This window comes from Moschus berezovskii, chromosome 1 (genome assembly GCF_049115385.1).
Source record: "Moschus berezovskii isolate FMDL1 chromosome 1, NW_MosBer_1.0, whole genome shotgun sequence".
Taxonomy (NCBI): Eukaryota; Metazoa; Chordata; class Mammalia; order Artiodactyla; family Moschidae; genus Moschus; species Moschus berezovskii.
The window spans coordinates 122,584,775-122,605,552 of NC_142460.1; the positions used below are offsets into that span (position 1 = coordinate 122,584,775).

The 20,778-nt window shown below is 42.0% G+C and overlaps 1 protein-coding gene across 1 annotated transcript in view; it reads left to right on the forward strand.

Annotated features, from left to right (window-relative positions):
* The window catches only part of WDR49 (WD repeat domain 49), a 172,795-nt gene that overhangs the window by 140,467 nt on the left and 11,550 nt on the right, over positions 1-20,778 (forward strand). Inside the window, 2 exon segments of the mRNA XM_088833163.1 lie at positions 192-301; positions 3,285-3,431. Coding sequence (XP_088689289.1) covers positions 192-301; positions 3,285-3,431 — 257 coding nt within the window.

Sequence of the window (20,778 nt, forward strand, 5' to 3'; positions counted from 1 at the left end):
TCTTTTATACCATCACCTGGCTAGGCCTTTTACTCAAAGGTGTAACTTGATTAGTGTAAGCAAATGTCACTACTTAAGTCCACAGGATAGAGATTTTTTTGTTGTTGTTAAAGGTATGTATTTACAGCCAGAAAGTGTCTGTTCATCCTTTATGGTTGATTTCTATTTCATCATAAATTATTTTTTTCCAGTGTCAGACCTTCAGAAGTCATAAACTTAGGTGTGAAATATATGGAAAGAAATGTTTATAAGAAAAAAACACATGACCTTTACAATGGTGGAATTATACAAAAATCATGCAGTAAGTTATCACTGTTGATATATTTTTATTATGTTATTATTTTATAGATTGTTATGAAGAAAACAAATAACTATGCTATGTGCCAGGAATATTGGTGGTGGTGGTTTAGTCGCTAAGTTGTGTCTGACTCTTGCAATTCCCAATGGACTGTTGCTCTCCAGATTTCTCTGTCCATGGGATTTCCCATGCAAGATTACTGGAGTAGGTTCCCATTTCCTTCTCCAAGGGATCTTCTTGACTCGGATTGAATCAGGAATGTTGGTATTCCTTAATAAACCTGAATAAGGTCTTGTGATCTCCACTGAATCAAGGGAAGACAAGGAGGCTTAGAGATATTAAGTGACTTGTCCAGCCTTCACAGTCAACAAGTGGCAGAAGTGTAAAGTCTAAGCCAGAAAACATGTGGAAAGTGCCTAGTACAGTTTCCAAAATAGAGTTGGCACTGAAATGTTAATTTTCTCCCCTAAGTGTTTAAAAGATAAAAATATTAAAATTTTTTTCTCTCACAAAGCCCCAAACCACACAGAACAGTGTATTTTTTTTTTTTTTAGTTTTGGCAGACCAGATAAAGAATTATTTAAAAAATTAATTAAAACAAAAAAATTGTTATCATACTAAAGTGTATTATTTAGAAGAGTAGTGAGAATCATTCTGGAAGCTCCATCATATAACAAGAATATTTCAGTCACTACAAATCTTTTGTCAACTTATGTCCAAGGGGGTGCTGCACTTTCATAGAGCAAATATGCTCATTTCTGTTGAAAATTTTGCTGTCAAAATGTATATTATTATTTGTTAATATTCAATGCATGTTTATAAACTAATCTATTCCACAGGGATTTTGCCAAGGTTACGTGAAATAATTATATGTGAAGCACTCAGTGCTTGGCATATTATAAAAACTCAATATAATTTTATTACTGATATTATTAATTATTATTAGTATTATACCTTGGAGCACAACTTTTGGAATGAAATATGTTTGAGTAGATATCCAAGGTCTGCCATTTACCAATGATACTTTACAGGTTGTGAATATTTCTCCTTTGGTTTGACATACACTGGTTCCCAAAGTATCTTCCCTGGTCTACTAGTATTAGCATCACTGGAGACTTAGAAAGGTAAATTCTGGGGTCCTATGCCCACCCGCTGGAGAAGGAAATTGCAACCCACTTCAATATTCTTGCCTGGAAAATCCTACAGACAGAGGAGCCTGGCAGGCTCAGTCCATCAAACTGTGAACAGTTGGACATGACTGAGCAACTAAGCATCCCCACCCAACTAAATCAGAAACAGGAGTGGTGCACGTGGTTTATGCTTGAACAAGCCCCGCAGATGACTCTGATATCTGGTATAGTTTGAGAACCACTGACATAGCTTGTCTCTGAATCGATGCTGGTTACAAGATAACACAATGAGAAAAACACAGTTTTTACCCTAGAGCTAACAATCAAGAACACACAACATCACATCTTTTTAATTAATCGTTTTTTGGCTGAGCCATGTGGCATGTGAGGTCTTAGTTCCCCAACCTGGGATCCAACCTATGCCCCCTGCAGTGGAAGCATGAAGTCTTAACCATTGGCCTGCCAGGGAAGTCCCTAGAGTTATGACTTAAGTTTTTATAGACTTCTATTCCATTTACTCTTGCCTGGAAAATCCCATGGATGGAGGAGCCTGGTGGCCTGCAGTCCATGGGGTCGCTAAGAGTCGGACACGACTGAGCAACTTCACTTGCACTTTTCACTTTTATGCATTGGAGAAGCAAATGGCAACCCACTCCAGTGTTCTTGCCTGGAGAATCCCAGGGACGGGGGAGCTTGGTTGGCTGCCGTCTATGGGGCTGTACAGAGTCGGACATGACTGAAGTGACTTAGCAGCAGCAGCATTCCATTTGCTAGGGGCTTCTCTGGAGAAGGCAATGGCAACCCACTCTAGTACTCTTGCCTGGAAAATCCCATGGGCGGAGCAGCCTGGTAGGCTGCAGTCCATGGGGTCTTGAAGAGTCGGACACGACTGAGCGACTTCAGTTTCACTTTTCACTTTCATGCATTGGAGAAGGAAATGGCAACCCACTCCAATGTTCTTGCCTGGAGAATCCCATGGATGGGGGAGCCTGGTGGGCTGCCGTCTATGGGGCTGTACAGAGTTGGACATGACTGAAGTGACTTAGCAGCAGCAGCAGCAGCAACAGGGGCTTCCCCAACGGCTTAGCAGGTAAAGAATCCACCTGCAATGCAGGAGACACAGGAGGTTTGGGTTCAAGCCCTGGTTGGGGAGATCCCCTGGAGAAGGAAATGACACCCAGCCCAGTATTCTTGCCTGAAAAATCCCATGGACAGAGGAGCCTGGTGAGCTATGGCCCATGGGGTTGCAAAAAGTCAGACATGTTTTAGCGACTAAGCACACAAGCATTCCATTATATATTTATCCCATGAAGCAAAAAGAAAACTTTCCACTCTGTCCAAGACTGTACTTGTAAAGGCACAGTTACAAGTCTTCCTTCTCATTATCTCATTGTGTGCATCATAGATATAGTAACACAGCCCTGGTTTACATTATAGCAAAATGAAATTGTACCTGCATATTCAAAATTTTAGATATGTTGTTAAATTAAATGCCTAAAAATAGGTTTTACCTCACAAAGCCTGCAATTTTCTTGCATAAAAAAGAGAAACTGGACCTTTTCCAAAATTGCAGAATACTCATTTTCAAGGGAAGATCGCGAAAGAATACAAAATGAAAAATAAATGAATGGGGAGTCTTGAGTTTCTTTTCGTCGCTTTGAATAAAAGGACCATGGCTTTATCTTGAACAGCTGTGTTTACAGGGTTTGCTGATCACTGCAGCTGTACCAGCTGAGTAACAGGAAGGTTAAATTTTAAAAAAAGAAGTTAACTTGGAAATGTGCTAACTCTTTCTGAGGAATTAATGATATTGTACTTTTTTTCCCCATCCTCCCTTAACACCTGCTGTTGTGAAGGCAGTTTTAGGTCATTAAGCATTGGAACGTTGAAGGAGCTACCTGAAGTGAATAAACCAGCTTTTCTTCTAGACCCTGAGAAATACTTTAGGGAAGGCCCGGAGGAGCAGTGTCCCCAAATTCCAGAGTTTCCATCACTTTCTGAAAGTAAGTCCTCAACCACTGTACCACTTCCATCCTTTTTCCCCAGGAAACTCAACCAATTAAGAAAACAAAATGGAGAAACATGAAGGTAACACATGTTCGCCTTGTAAATGGCAGTGAAATGAAGTGTGGTTTGACTGTAAAGATTTATAGCTTAGTTGCTGGTCAGTGCTCACAGAAAGGACAGCTAATGGGCTGAAATACATAAAAGAAATATTTTTATTTTGCCACTTTTCTGAAGTCAGAAAGCCATAAATAATATGATTCTGCTATGAATGAGAACCTTTCCCCCCCAAATAATCTGAATTTTCAAATCTGATACCAGAGAAAGAGACATCCTAAGGCTGCTTCTGAACAGAATCTCTAACAATCTGGGTTTGTTCTTTTCATGTGAAACTCTATAAATGGCAGCTATTTAAAGTGTATTGTCTTAGAGCCTTCCAGCTGCAATGCAAGGCTAATAGGATGAGAGGAAAAGAAAGCTTATCTTAGAACATAGAAGTGAATGGTCTCTGAACATTTAGAAACAAGATGTGCAAAAGAATGCTCTATTTTTTTCAGATTGTTATAGGCTTCCAAGTTTCTAAGAACTTAAAGAGTAATCCTGTACAAACATCCTGCCCGCAAAGAAGAATACAACGGGAGTGCAGGCGATACAACCTGCTACTCAGCGAGGCACTTGGAAAGCATATGGACACCGCAGGAAACTCATTTAAAATAATTAATGAAAAGAGACATTTTCAGCTTGTAGTGGTCAAAAGATCAGAACTGCACTCTAACCATCTGAGATGTGTGGTTTCTAAACTTTTCAAATCCTCTGAGATGGGGGTTCAACATCATCCTTGAGAAATAATAACCCTTGTAGGAGGGAGGTGTTTATGCTTACACTTGAGGAAGTTTAAGCCTCTTGTCTCTGCTTGCTTCCTTATTACAGCTGGTCAACATTTGTTTCTTTTTTAATTCCACTTGTAAACAAGGTACAGCTGCCATTCCTCACCACTGTATTTCCACTCTAATTATTATCAGCTTCCTTTGCTTTTTCTCAGTTTCTCTTTTCTAAATCTAGTGTTTATTTGCTCTCAGGAGGATCATCTATGATACCTGCTCATTTCCTTTTAAAAACATGAATCCATAAATGGTAGGGCTTTAAATAACCTTTAGTTCATCCGACAGGGCTTTCAGTCTATCAGCCAATTGCTTTTTCCCCAGGATGATTCATTTTCAGGAATAAACATGGGAGGACTTATCTTGTCCTGCTGAGTCACAGACGGAAGAGAATTTGGGGAACAGCGAGTAAGAAAAGATCCAGGGAGACAGAACAAAGTGTAAAGGCAGTCCAGACATAGAACATGTACCCAGGAGGAAACCAAGATGGAGCAGAGTCATATTTGAGGCAAGAGAAATAGGAGAGGGAGAATGCAGAAACCTGAGAGCCAGGAAGTAGGAGAAAGAAATGATGAGCGCAGAAAATGATTCTCCTCAGACCTGGGAGCTCCTGTGTTTTTGAGGAGCCTTGCACATTCTGCAGCAGGAAAATTCTTTGTCTTCAGACAACTGCTCCTCATGGGCAGGAAAGATGTGTAAGGGAAGGTGGGGGTGAATGACTGGTTGGAAAAGCCAAAAATGCAAAGAAACCTCTAATACATTTTCAAAGTTCAAAGAGAATTTTTTTATCCCAGATATCTTAATATAAATTTTCCCTGAAATTTCCACACAATTTAAAAAAGATACTTTCTTTCTTTTGCTTTTCTATTTTATGCTTTTCTTCCTTTGTTTCCTTCTAAATATTTCTACTCATCAGCTTTCTCTGCAAGGAAAACAGTTCCTTTTTGAAAAAGTTTCATCAACTTGAGAGAGAGACAGATATAAACTATTGAGGGTGACAGAACACACGACGCATGACACCCCATATGGGTTCTGTGGAAGTACCGGGCAAGAAGGCAGATTAAGTCTGTGCTGTGCTGTGCTTATTTGCTCACTCACGTCCAACCCTTGGTGATCCCATGGACTGTAGCCCGACAGGCTCTTCTGTCCATGGGATGGAACCCAGGTCTCTTGCATTGCAGGCAGATTCTTTACTGTCTGAGCCACCTGCCTGGGGCATAATGCTTCCCAGGTGGTATTAGTGGTAAAGAACCCACCTAATACAAGAGATATAAGAGAAGCAGGTTCGATCCCTGGGTCAGGAAGATCCCCTGAAGGAGGAAATGGCCAGTCCACGCCAGTATTCCTGCCTGGAGAATCCCATGGATAGAAGAGCCTGGAGGCTACAGTCCATGGGATCCCAAAGAGTTGGATACGACTGAGGTGACTTAGCACACATGGGGCATAAGAAGGAATTAGTTCAAATTTCCTTTGAGTAGTAGTGTTAGTCGTGTCCAGCTCTTTGCGATCCCATGGACTATAGCCTGCCAGGCTCCTCTGTCCATAGGATGCTCCTGGCAAGAATACTGGAGTGGATTGCCATTCTTTTATCCACAGAATCTTCCTGACCTAGAGATTGAACCCAGGCTCTCCTGCATTGCAGGCAGATTCTTTACCATTTTAGCTACAGGGAAGACCCTGTGGACTTAAAATAGGTAGGAGTTCAAAGGGTGAGGAAGGAAAAGAGGAAGTCTAGACCAAAGAAACAGAAGGAAATCAGGGGTGAAGTATGGCAGAAGTCCAAATGATTTCAAGCTGGCTGCAGTGGGTGACTGAGTTTGACACAGATGAATGGAGTTGAGTTTGAAAGGTGTTGAGTTTGAGGTACTGGTGTGCTAGTTAGAAGCAAAGGTCTGGAGAATGCCCCAGGATTGTACCATGCTCTGCATAATAATGGCCTTCAACTAGCTGGTACAGAAATCATGTCTGCTCATGAGTTTATTTAGCCTCCCTGGTGAATATTGAATGCCTTCTCTGCTGGCACTTGTGCTGGATGGTGAAGGGACACAGCTGACATGTAGAGGGACAGCCTTCAGAGTTCTTGTAGATTAGTTGGGTAAATAGATAAAGAAACAAATGGGGGACCTCTTTCAGGGCCCGAGAGTGGGCCCTTGTCTAATACTCAGAAATGAATTGTTTGAGGAGACATGTGTGCTGACAAAGGAAGAGACTTTATTGGTAAGGTGTGCCCAGGTGGAGGGCAGGAGGGTAAGGGAACCCTCCTTCCCCTTGTGGCTCAAAGTGGTCTTATGGTAATGGGATTAATTTTCAGGTTGCCTCTGGCCAATCATTCTGATTCAAAGTCCTTCCTGGTGGCATATGCATCACTCAGCCAAGACGAATTCCAGTGGGAAGGATTCTGGGAGGGTGGAAGAATATATGGACTGGCGTCTTCTTTAGACCTTCCCTGGGGTGGCTTGTTGGTCCTATGTTCCTTACCAGGACTTATGGTTATTATAGTGCTTGGCCAGGGTGGGTGGTTTTAGTTAGTGTTTCCCCCTTGCAATTATGTTTTACCACAGAGGCTATAATAGTGGTAATCCCTGGGTACTGTGGGATCATATGGGGATTCATAGATAATTCTCCAGAGAAACCAGATCATGCCTGAGCTAGAGAGTAAAAGTTAAATCGATACTATTTAGATTAAAAAAAAAGGAGTGTATGTTTCTTGCAAAGGAGCAATATATGCAAGGGTAAGGTGGTATGAGCAAGATGGATGGTGTGTGCTTAGGGAGCTATGTGTAGTCCCATTTAAATGGCTGGGTTCTGGAAGGAACATGAGAATTAAGGCTAGAGAGGCAAATGTAAGCCAAAGCGTAGAGCACTTGGTTTACTATGTTAAGGACTTTGGTATTTATTTTACCAGAAATGAGGAGACATTGGAATGTTTCAGTAACTGTTCTGAATTATCCTATTTTATCTCTTCTATTAATTCTTCAGTTTTTAATATCTGTTTGTGTCATCCTTTTAGTGATTACTATAAAGGTTACAATACTCTTTCTTGTGTCCTTTAGTTCTTCTTGGGGTACTAGGTGAGATTACTTTCCTTCATTCAGAAGAACTTCCTGCAATATTTCTTATAATGTCTGATGGGTCTGATGGTGAATAATTTTCCAGGCTTTTTGTTTCTGAAAGATGTGCTTATTTCATTTTGACTTTGAAAGGATATTTTCACTGGATATAAAACTCTAGATAGCAGTATTTTTCAACTTTTTAAAGATACTATATCATTGCTTCCTTGCTCCCATAGTTCCTGTTTAAAGTTCCTCTCTTCATACTATTGTTACTTCTTTGAATGTAATATTTTTTTCTGACTGTTTTAAAGGTTTTTCTCTTTATGCTTGGTTTTTAGCAGCTTTATCATGCTGGGCATAAATACACTTTTCTCTTTATCTATACTGCTTGGGGTTGATAGGAATTTTTGAATGCATCTTTCTTCAATGTTGGGTAATTCTCAGCTATTATCTTTATTTCTTTTCAATTACCACTTTCCAGTCCTGCTGGGATTGCAATTACACATATTTTGGACTTTAATTATATCACAAATGTTTCCTGTGTTCTCATATTTCCAGTTTATTTTCCTCACTGGGCTTCATTTTGAATATGTTATATTGATTTATCTTTGCATTCACTAATCCTGTCCCTTTTGAAAGTCTTTTAAACCTATGATATTAGTTTCCAATGTTAGATTTTATATATATATATATGTGTATGTGTGCATATATACATATATTCAGTTATAAAATGCCATTTGAATCTTATATATATATATATTCTAATTCTCAGTTGAAAATACTTATTATTTATGTTTTAAATTACTTTATGTCATCCATTGTGTCCAAATATTCTCTGTTTTCTTTAACATATTTATAATTTAAAGTCCTGGCCTGCTGACATCAATATCTGGATGATCCTTGGATCTGCTTCTAATATTTATTTTTCCTTCTTGGTTATTGGTCACATTTTATTTCTTTATTGCAAGTCCTATAATTTTGTACATTTTTTGGTACAGGTTTTTTAATTGTATGACAGAAATTGTATAAAAGATCTGTAGATAATGAAATTAATGTTATTTTCTTTCCTTAGCTGGGTGAGGAGCATGAAGTGTGATTCATGTTAATTCAGTTAGGAACTGAGTTCAGTCAGTGCCGGGTCATGGCTGCAGTTGCTGCTGCTGCTGCTGCTAAGTCACTTCAGTCGTGTCTGACTCTGTGCGACCCCATAGACGGCAGCCAACCAGGCCCCCCCGTCCCTGGGATTCTCCAGGCAAGAACACTGGAGTGGGTTGCCATTTCCTTCTCCAATGTGTGAAAGTGAAAAGTGAAAGTGAAGTTGCTCAGTCATGTCTGACTGGTAGTGACCCCATGGACTGCAGCCTACCAGGCTCCTCCGTCCATGGGATTTTCTAGGCAAGAGTACTGGAGTGGCTTGCCATGGCTGCAGTTAGACTTTGTTTACTTTCAATTTCAAATGTTTGTTTAAGGCCTCTCACTTAAGTGTAGTTATTGTCTTCTGGGTACTATAAGACTGAGGGATATGTTAATTTGCCTCCCCAGTCCAATTCATGGTCTCCTACACCATCCCAGCGCTCAGATTAATTCCTGTGGGGAACCCTGGGCACAGTTACAAGGTTCGTCTAGATCTCAGTCCATCAGATCAACCCACACAGTCATCCAAAGCTTTTCTGATTTTCCTTTCCCTTTAGAAGAGTTTTGTCTGTGGCAAACCTATTTCTTAGCAGTGCCTGGACAGGATTAATCCCCAGAGGGAAGAAAAGATTTGGCAATCTCAGCTCACCTGAGAAGGTTCTACTATCTCATGTATTTTAATTTGATAATCTTTGTTTCCACAGCCCTCTTATGGTTTCAAGAATATCATTTCTGTAATTCACCTTTTTTCCTTCTATCTAGTCCAATGAGTCGGAGAGGGCAATGGCACCCCACTCCAGTACTCCTGCCTGGAAAATCCCATGGACTGGGGAGCCTGGTAGGCTGCAGTCCATGGGGTCGCTAAGAGTCAGACATGACTGAGCAACTTCACTTTCACTTTTCACTTGCATGCATTGGAGAAGGAAATGGCAACCCACTCCAGTGTTCTTGCCTGGAGAACCCCAGGGATGGGGGAGCCTGGTGGGCTGCCGTCTATGGGGTCGCACAGAGTCAGACACGACTGAAGCGACTTAGCAGCAGCAGTAGCAGCAGCAGTCCAATGAGAAGGATGTCCTGCCGCTACTTGTATCCTACCCAGAAACAAAATTCCTTTTGAAATCTTTAAACAGGAAAATGCCATGTCCAGATTTGCATTTTAGAAAGCTTTCTGGAAACTGTGTGGTGGATGCATTATAATGGGGCTAAACTGAAGGCAGTGGATGTATTAGAGTTGTGGGGACTTGTATGACATCAACTACCTGCTTTTCCGTGTTCACTTTGCCTTTTACTAGTTGTTTATGTCTGGATAAATTACATAACCTACAAATTCTCAGTTTTCTCATCTGTTGAATGGGAACAATGGTGCCTGGAGTTGTGTGGATTAATTTTAGCAGTGACTAGCCTGGAAAATCCCATGGGCAGAGGAGCCTGGTAGGCTGCAGTCCATGGGGTCGCTACGAGTCAGACATGACTGAGCGACTTCACTTTCACTTCACTTTCATGCATTGGAGAAGGAAATGGCAACCTACTCCAGTGTTCTTGCCTGGAGAATCCCAGGACGGCGGAGTATGGTGGGCTGCCGTCTATGGGGTTGCACAGAGTCGGACACGACTGAAGTAACTTAGCAGCAGCAGCAGCAGCCCATAATACGGAGAAGGCAATGGCACCCCACTCCAGTACTCTTGCCTGGAAAATCCCATGGACGGAGGAGCCTGGTGGGCTGCAGTCCATGGGGTCGCGACTGAGTGACTTCATTTTCACTTTTCACTTTCATGCATTGGAGAAGGAAATGGCAACCCACTCCAGAGTTCTTGCCTGGAGAATCCCAGGGACGGCGGAGCCTGGTGGCCTACAGTCCATGGGGTCGCACAGAGTCGGACACGACTGAAGCGACTTAGCAGCAGCAGCCCATAATATTCATAAATGGTAACTATTATTATTTTGAAGATGAAGAGACCCTGAAAGGAAGTAACTAATTTGAGAAGTGTTGCAGAGATAAACGAAAGGATTATGTGCCCTGGTGAGATGTTAAGAGGTATAGGACTATCAGGTTTCTAGCCTGGATAACTGTGTCAATAAAAGAGGCAGTTATTGAGAGAGGGCTTATAGGAGGAAGAGATGGTGTAGAGTTAGTTTCAGACCATGTTGAGACAGAGGTACCTGTGGGTCATCAACCAAGGAAAGCTAGCACTTTTCCAAGAAACTGACTATAGCAGAGAGGAAAGACAAAGACCAATAATTGAAAAGCCACTATAAGTCAGGAGAACTACAGTCAAGGCATGTTTTAGAATTAGTTTTATTTTTTAGTTCATTTCTTTCTTCTGATTTTAGATAGAATATATGCACATTATAAAACATTGGCTAGTAAGAAGTAAAGAGAATTCTAAAGAACACAGCAATAGGGGGTCTAAAGAGCAGCCACTACTTCCAGGCCTGAGTTAGATGGGGAAGATGCCCACTCGGGCTGAGACTCAGACCTTGCGGGAGTGGGTTTGTCCCTGTCTCACTGGATGGCAAGGTGGCAGAGCTGCTGCAGGTGGAATTTGCAGAAATCTGTTCTCAGATTCTCTCCCATCCACAGGGGGTGCAGAACTCACTGCAGAGCCATCAAGGGGTTGCAGGGGAGGCTGTCACAGGGAGGAATCACACTGGTGGCCTTCCCCTTGCCTCCTGGGGTATTATGGAAAGTCATTCACTAGATGGTGGCACTCTGCTGCAGTCACCTGAGAGGGTGACAAGGGAAGCTGCTGGTTCTGGAGAAGCCATACTTTCATAACAAGAGTCTGGAACTGGAGAAGACACGAGAGGGGCTGGGTCCTGGGGAAGCCATGCTGTAGGTGTCTAGTGCTGGAGGAGCAGCCCTGTAGGAGGCTGGTGAGAGAAGCACCCACTTAGAGAGAAATCCAGTGTCCCTCTAGTGCCCTCCAGTGACAGAGCTCAGCATCATACCAGCTGTTAAAGGAGAACATTTACAGGACTCTGGCCCATTATCATGCGGTGCTTAGTGGTAAAGAACCTGCCTGCCAATGCAGGAGACCTAAGAGATGTGGGTTCTATCCCTGGGTCGGGAAGATACCCTGGAGGAGGGCATGGCAACCCATTCCAGTATTCTTACCTGGAAAATCCCATGGACAGAGGAACCTGGAGGGCTACAGTTCAAGGGTGGCAAAGAGTCAGACACGGCTAAAGCGACTTAGCATGCAGGCACAGCACATTATCACACAGCAAGCAGTGAAGAGTGGAATGGGAACTGAGGAGCAAAACATTGGTAGTTGGCATAGTACCCTGTTCCCTGGCTCTTCATGCTTTTTATTCCACTCCTGTCCTTCACATTATTTGGTAACCTTTGAAATCACAGTCATTATTCCTACTAAGTTATAAGGTGTTAATGGTTATGGTTGTCTTTTGAATAAAACCTGGAAGACTCAAAGCAATAAAGATATCAGTCAGTTCAGTTCAGTCTCTCAGTCGTGTCCGACTCTCCGCGACCCCATGAATCACAGCACGCCAGGCCTCCCTGTCCATCACCAACTCCCGGAGTACACTCAAACTCATGTCCACAGAGTCGGTGATGCCATCCAGCCATCTCATTCTCTGTCGTCCCCTTCTCCTCCCGCCCCCAACCTTAGGGCCAAATTTCTAGCGTAAGCATGGCTTCAAATCAAGACTACCATTTGCTATCTGTATGACCTTGATCAGGTCAATTAAACTCTCTATGCTTTAGTTTCTTCAACTAAAAATGGGCATCATATTTGTTACTCTCCCCATAATGTTGTTGTGAACATTAGGTGAAATAACCCATGTGAAGCCCTTAGCACAGAGTCTGTCACCTAATCAAAGTTTAATACATTTTCTTTATTAATGATATTATTATTCCACTAAATAGATCTATGACATAGGGATTATTATTGCCCCTATTTACTATATAAAGGGTCTCTGGCATAGGCTCCATGGCATAGAAAAAGAGTTTAAATAATTTATCTAGTTTTGCATAACCAGTAAAAGGTGGATTATAGTTGAGAAGAATCCATGTTATTCAGGCAGGTGTCCATGTTATTAATATTTCTAAATGCAGCCCCTTTTGTTCAAATAGTGTTGAAATCACAATCCCTAGGCAACCTATTCTTATGATGATTTATAAATCCAGCTATTTCACTTAATATTGCCTGTTTTTATCACTTTCATTTAAAATTGTCTCCTTTTTCATAGGAGGCTACTGAATTTAAAAATTACTATTATAAATGGCACTTTAAAAAATCTCAATTAAAAAATCCTTAAAAAACTCAATCACCAATATAGTCCCCCCTCCACATTATCATTACAAAGTCTACCTTAAGTCTTTGCACAGCATTTTACATGCATTCTTGAAATCTCCATAATTAGAGTATTTGGAAGGTTATTTGGGGATTGTATGATGAGAGGCATTTTGCCAGACTTACTCTAAACTATTATTTTGGAACTTGGGACAGTTTTCAAACACTTCATAACCCCCAGGTGACTTTTTAATCTTACCTACTGGGTTTTTCAGTGTTCTTTTGTATTTTCTTTCTTTCCCTTTCAAGTTGAAACATCTTTCACAATCTCTCTTTAGCTTCCAAGTTGTTCCCTGTGGGTTCTCAAACAGCTTGAAACCCCTTTTTGATATGCTTTATTCAAAAAACTGGAAGCTACTTAGAAGTGGCTCTGGGTCAGATTTTGTCAATAAATTCCCCAGAAGTCATTCGAATTGTACCTATAACATCTTTAAAACTTCCAGGGTAGAGGAAATGCTGCATTAGTGATACCTCAGGTGAGTTGTTCTGTCGAAGACAAAATGCACAGGATAATGTAAGAGATAACTGTATTCAAGCTATTGCAAGAAGAAGAATATTCATTAAAGAGGAATATCTCAAAAAAGGAAGGGGGCTTGAGCTGTTATAGAGACAGGTCAATGAATCCATGAGTCTTTTTTTTTTAATGTGCTCTTTTGCAATTTCTTTATTTTTTTAAAATTTATTTTATTGGAGGCAAATTACCTTACATTAATATATTGGTTGGTTTTGCCACACATTGACATGAATCCGCCCCGGGTGTACATGTGTTCCCTTTCTTGAACCCCCCTCCCACCTCCCTCTTCCCCATATCCTCCCTCCAGGTCATCCCCGTGCACCAGCCCCAAGCATCCTGTATCATGCGTCGAACCTGGACTGGTGATTCATTTCACATATGATAATATACATGCTACAATGCTGTTCTCCCCAGTCATCCCACCTTCGCCCTCTCCCACAGAGTCCCAAAGACTGTTCTATATACCTATGTCTCTTTTGCAGTCTCGTATACAGGGTTAAGGTTACCATCTTTCTAAATTCCATATATATGCGTTAGTATACTGTATTGATGTTTTTCTTTCTGGCTTACTTCACTCTGTATAATAGGCTCCAATTTCATCCACCTCATTAGAACTGATTCAAATGCATTCTTTTTGATGGCTGAAAAATACTCCATTGTGTATATGTACCAAAGCTTTCTTATCCATTCATCTGCAGATGGACATCTAGGTTGCTTCCATGTCCTGGCTATTATAAACAGTGCTGCAATGAACATTGGAGTACATGTGTCTCTTTCAATTCTGGTTTCCTTGGTGTGTATGCCCAGGAGTGCGATTGCTGGATCATATGGCAGTTCTATTGCTGGATCATATGGCAGTTCTATTGCTGGATCATATGGCAATTCTATTGCTGGATCATATGGCAGTTCTATTGCTGGATCTATTCTGCAATAGAATCTATTCTGGATCATATGGCAGTTCTATTGCTGGATCATATGGCAGTTCTATTTCCATTTTTTGAGGAATCTCCACACTGTTCTCCATAGTGGCTGTACTAGTTTGCATTCCTACCAACAGTGTAAGAGGGTTCCCTTCTCTCCACACCCTCTCCAGCATTTATTGCATGTGGACTTTTGGATAGCAGCCATTCTGACTGGTGTGAAATGGTATCTCATTGTGGTTTTGATTTGCATTTCTCTGATTATGAGGGATGTTGAGCATTTTTTCATGTGTTTGTTAGCCATCTTTATGTCTTCTTTGGAGAAATGTCTGTTTAGTTCTTTGGCCCATTTTTTGATTGGGTCACTTAGTTTTCTGGAATTGAGCTGCAGGAGCTGCTTGTATATTTTGAAGATTAATCCTTTATCAGTTGCTTCATTTGCTATTATTTTCTCCCATTCTGAAGGCTGTCTTTTCACCTTGCTTATAGTTTCCTTTGCTGTGCAGAAGCTTTGGATTTTAATTAGGTCCCATTTGTTTATTTTTTCTTTTATTTCCAATATTCTGGGAGGTGGGTCTTGGAGGATCCTGCTGTGATTTATGTCGGAGAGTGTTTTGCCTACGTTCTCCTCTAGGAGTTTTATAGAATCTGGTCTTACACTTAGCTCTCTAATCCATTTTGAGTTTATTTTGGTGTATGGTGTTAGGATTTCTTCTATGATTTGTTCATTATTCAGCAGCGTGTTGTTCAGCCTCCATATGTTGGCATTTTAAATAGTTTTTCTCCTATGATTGAGATCTAATCTTACTGCATTGTGGTCAGAAAAGATGCTTGGAATGATTTCAATTTTTTTGAATTTACCAAGGCTAGATTTATGGCCCAGGATGGATCTATCCTGGAAGAGATTCTGTGTGCACTTGAGAAAAAGGTGAAATTCATTGTTTTGGGGTGAAATGTCCTATAGATATCTATTAGGTCTAACTGGTCTATTGTATCATTTAAAGTTTGTGTTTCCTTGTTAATTTTCTGTTTAGTTGATCTATCCATAGATGTAAGTGGGGTATTAAAGTCTCCCACTATTATTGTGTTATTGTTAATTTCCCCTTTCATACTTGTTAGTAATTGTCTTACATATTGCGGTGCTCCTATGTTGGGTACATAAATATTTATAATTGTTATATCTTCTTCTTGGATTGATCCTTTGATCATTATGTAGTTTCCTTCTTTGTCTCTTTTCATAGCCTTTGTTTTAAAATCTATTTTATCTGATATGAGTATTGCTACTCCTGCTTTCTTTTGGTCTCTATTTGCGTGGAATATCTTTTTCCAGCCCTTCACTTTCAGTCTGTATGTGTCCCTCGTTTTGAGGTGGGTCTCTTGTAGACAATATGTATGGGGGTCCTGTTTTTGTATCCATTCAGCCAGCCTTTGTCTTTTGGTTGGGGCATTCAACCCATTTACATTTAAGGTGATAATTGATAAGTATGATCCCGTTGCCATTTTCTTTATTGTTTTGGGTTCGAGTTTATATACCCTTTCTGTGTTTCTTGTCTAGAGAAGATCCTTTAGCATTTGTTGTAGAGCTGGTTTGGTGATGCTGAATTCTCTCAACTTTTGCTTGTCTGTAAAGCTTTTGATTTCTCCTTCATATTTGAATGAGATCCTTGCTGGGTATAGTAATCTGGGCTATAGGTTACTTTCTTTCATCACTTTAAATATGTCTTGCCATTCCCTCCTGGCCTGAAGAGTTTCTGCTGAAAGATCAGCTGTTATCCTTATGGGAATCCCCTTGTGTGTTATTTGTTGTTTTTCCCTTGCTGCTTTTAATATTTGTTCTTGGTGTTTCATCTTTGTTAATTTGATTAATATGTGCCTTGGAGTATTTCGCCTTGGTTTTATCCTGTTAGGGACTCTCTTGGTTTCTTTGACTTGGGTGATTATTTCCTTCCCCATTTTAGGGAAATTTTCAACTATTATCTCCTCAAGTATTCTCTCATGGTCTTTCTTTTTGTCTTCTTCTGGGACTCCTATGATTCGAATGTTGGGGGGTGTTTAATATTGTCCCATATGTCTCTAATATTGTCCTCATTTCTTTTAATTCTTTTTTCTTTTTCCATCTCTGTTTCATTTATTTCTACAATTCTATCTTCTAGCTCGCTTATCCTGTCTTCTGCCTCCGTTATTCTACTGTTCTCTCCAGAGTGTTTCTGATCTCATCTATTGCATTATTCATTGTATATTGACTCTTTTTTATTTCCTCTAATTCCTTATTAAACATTTCTTGCATCTTCTCAATCCTTTTCTCCAGTTTATTTATCTGTAACTCCATTTTACTTTCCAGATTTTGAATCATTTTCACAATTAAAATTTGAAATTCTTTATCGGGTAGGTTCCCTATATCTTCCTCTTTTGTTTGTGTTGGTGGGCATTTATCCTGTTCCTTTTCTTGCTGGGTATTTCTCTGCCTCTTCATCTTGCTTATATTGCTGTGTTGGGGGTGGCCTTTCCGTCTTCTGGCAGTTTGTGGAGTTCTCTTTATTATGTAGTTACCTCGTTGTATGTGGGGTTGGATGGGTGACTTGTCAAGGTTCCCTGGTTAGGGAAGCTTGTGTTGATGTTCTGGTGGGTGGAACTGGATTTCTTCTCTCTGGAGTGAAATGAAGTATCCAGTAATGAGTTTGAGATGTCAGTGGGTTTGGAGTGACTTTGGGAAGCCTCTATATTGAAGCTCAGTGCTATTCTCCTGTGTTGCTGGATAGGTTGCATAGTATGTCTTTCACTGAAACTTGTTGACCCTTGGGTGGTGCCTGGTTTCAGTGTATGTATGGAGGCATTTGATGAGTACCTATTAATTAATGTTCTCTGGAACAGGAGATCTCTGGTGTTCTCAGGATTTGGACTTAAGCCTCTGCCTCTGTTTTTCAGTCTTATTCTTGCAATAGGCTCAAGGCTTCTCTCTCTGTTACTTCCAAGGCAGTTCCTTCTGTTGAAAAAACTCTTCTGTTTTCTGGTCTCCTCAGTGTCTAATTCCCATCCTGACACCAGGATGCGGTGGTGGACACTTTTTTTTTTTTCTGGCTCCCCTGTTCAGTCCTGTTGTGGGGAGGGAGGAACGCAGCTAACAAATATCCCTGGCATCTGTGGGGAGTGCTCGCAGTGTCTTGGCTACACTGCGAATGCTCCCGCTCGAGGAGGCATGTGTGCTTTCCCTGTTTATGCGCTTATGCTCTAGGTTGCTCTGCCAGGAGCTGTCCGCAGCTGGCGCTGGGTTGCATTCACTTCCCAGGTCTGAGTGGCTCAGGTTCAGGTCCTCAGGTACTCCGCAAAGGCACAGACTTGGCTGTGCCTGCGTTTTGTGCCTTCCCCGGTCTGAGCAGCTCAGGTCACCAGGCGTTTGGTGAGCGCGGTCGCTGCTACTTATCGCCTTCCCGGTCCCCGCCACTTGGTTTTCTGGGAGTACAACTGGTGCAGTTTCTCAGGCGGATATCGACTGGCCCGAACCCAAGAAGTCCTGGCCAGCAAGGAAGCCTGCCTGCAGCTTGGCACGGGAAGCCTCTCTGGGGCTGCAGCTGCTCCCGCCCCGGCGCTGGCTGCCCTCCCTGCCCATGTCGGTGGGGGCTGGAGGATGGGCCACCCACTGCTGGCTTGCTCTGCTCAGCGCCCTGTTCTGTGGGCGGGGCTGGCGGAGTCCTGGGTTGGGGCTTTTTGCAGGCTTTTCCTAGACTTTTCGCCTTTTAGCTGCAGCTTCTGCTTTGCTATTTTAAGTTGGCGCCCTCAGTTTGCCCTGGGGCGTTCAAGCCGGGTTCTCCCTCTAAGCGCCCCCACCCGCGCCTCCCTGCCCAGCCCCCACCTGCTAGTGGGGGGTGCAGGCATCTGCGCCGCTTCTCCACTGAGAGTTTCCTCTGGGCACTTAGTTTGTGAGTTTTAATTATTTATGTCTTTTGTCTCCCAGTTATGCGGCCCTCTGAGGTTCCACTCACCAGTGTTTCCAGGTGTTTGGAAACTTCTCTCTCTTTTTTTTTTTAAGCCTCCCTTCCCGGGATGGAGCTCCGTCCCTCCCTCTTTTGTCTCTCTTTTTATCTTTTATACTATTTCCTACCTCCTTTCGACGACTATGCGCTGCTTTTCTGAGTACCTGATGTCCTCTGCCGGTATTCGGAAGTTGTTTTGTGGGATTTACTCAGCGTTCAAATGTTCTTTTGCTGATTTTGTGGGAGAGAAAGTGGTCGCCCCGTCCTATTCCTCCACCATCATCCCGTGCTCCTTTGCTCGCTTTCCTGCTCCTGGGGAGACCCTGCGACCTGCCCAGGCTGCTCCTGCCTTGGCCACCGCCGCCTTGGTTGCCCGCTCAGCCGTTCTCGCTGCCGCAGCTGAAACTGCAGCTCAGGATGGAATCCATGAGTCTTATCAGACTTGTGAGGAGGGTGGAGAAGGCCTTATTTCAGAAGGAGAGAGAAAAGAGTGGTCCTTTGCTGTTCCAGAACATGAGAGTGTGTGGCATTTCTTAACTGCCTCCATGTTCTGGTTTTACAGAATTCAGTTAAGGTTCAATGTTGTTAGCCCCCTTACTTTTGTTCAAGATGATTACCGCTCATTGTTGGACAACCCGGAGGTGATCATGAATTTTCTGGGTGGGGCAAAACAGTGTCTAAGAAGTCTCTCTCGGGGATTCTTGCTGGTATTGTTCAGGCAGAACCAGTTGAGTCTGATGTTAGGAGGGAGTGGCAAATGTCAGTTGTTTCTAAGCTCAGGCGGTCCTGGTGGCAAAGGAGAGCTGCAAGGCAGCCTAGAGACTTGGACTGTCAGCTTTTAGTTCTCAGTTTTAGACAGATGTAAGAATAACTGAATAAGTTTGGAGGATGGTAGTCAGATATTGAAGAAAACTAGAAGAACTGAAAAATTGGTAGGAGTTGATAATTTGTACAAGATAACAGCCTCTGACCCAATTTGCAGGAAGGTACCAAAACTGGTGTTTTCAAGGAACAGGAGCAAGTCTGTTAAAACTCTATCAGATGAGATAGAGTTTGCATATCCATGCTGCTGCTGCTAAGTTGCTTCAGTCGTGTCCGACTCTGTGTGACCCCATAGACGGCAGCCCACCAGGCTCCCCTGTCCCTGGGATTCTCCAGACAAGAACACTGGAGTGGGGTGCCATTTCCTTCTCCAAAGAGTGAAAGTGAAAAGTGAAAGTGAAGTCTCTCAATCGTGTCCGACTCTTAGCGACCCCATGGACTGCAGCCTACCAGGCTCCCCAGTCCATGGGATTCTCCAGGCAAGAACACTGGAGTGGGGTGCCATTTCCTTCTCCAAAGCGTGAAAGTGAAAAGTGAAAGTGAAGTCTCTCAATCGTGTCCGACTCTTAGCGACCACATGGACTCAGCCCACCAGGCTCCTCCATCTATGGGATTTTCCAGGCAAGAGTACTAGAGTGGGGTGCCATTGCCTTCTCTGAGCATATCCATGGCAACCTACAATTTACAAAGACGGGCAAAATAGTTCAAGAATAGTGAACTCAGCTAGAATCTGCCTACTCAGAAGGATATGCTAGAGTCAATACTGTTAATACTGGGTTTTCATTGCTCTCTACAGTTCTTAAACTATAGGTAAGACATATACATATAAAATCCACCTTGCCTTTTAATACAATCTTAAATCTAGTATCAGTAAAGAAAAAGAATCTGATATTATGGAAATCTTCTTACTTGAACAAATAAATACAAGGAGAATATATTTATAGATATATTCAGTTTAAGTAAGAAATAAGAGATTTCTACATGTTATTCATTCCAAGAAATTTTAGATAACTGAAGGTCCAGATTGAGCACAAAACTCAGAGACATCTTAGAAGAAAACAAAAAGTCCTTCCTATTATATCTTTGCTTACATGATAGCACCATAAATTGAGTCCTACAAAATAGAAGTCATTAACGTGTGAAAAACATTTTTTAAAATATTCAACAAATGGTTGACATCATGTGTCATCATAATTCATCAGGGAAATTCAAAGTAAAAAAAACACAGTGAGTTATCACTATGCACTCATTCAGTTCAGTTCAGTCGCTCAGTCGCGTCCGACTCTTTGCGAACCCAGGAATCACAGAACGCCAGGCCTCCCTGTCCATCACCAACTCCCAGAGTTCACTCAAACTCACGTCCATCGAGTTGGTGATGCCATCCAGCCATCTCATTCTCTGTCGTCCCCTTCTCCTCCTGCCCCCAATCCCTCCCAGCATGAGAGTCTTTTCTAGTGAGTCAACTCGTCGCATGAGGTGGCCAAAGTATTGGAGTTTCAGCTTTAGAATCAGTCCTTCCAATGAACACCCAGGATTGATCTCCTTTAGAATGGACTGGTTGGATCTCCTTGCAGTCCAAGGGACTCTCAAGAGTCTTCTCCAACACCACAGTTCAAAAGCATCAATTCTTCGGTGATCAGCTTTCTTCACGGTGAAACTCTCACATCCATACATGACCACGGGAAAAACCATAGCCTTGACTAGATGGACCTTTGTTGGCAAAGTAATGTCTCTGCTT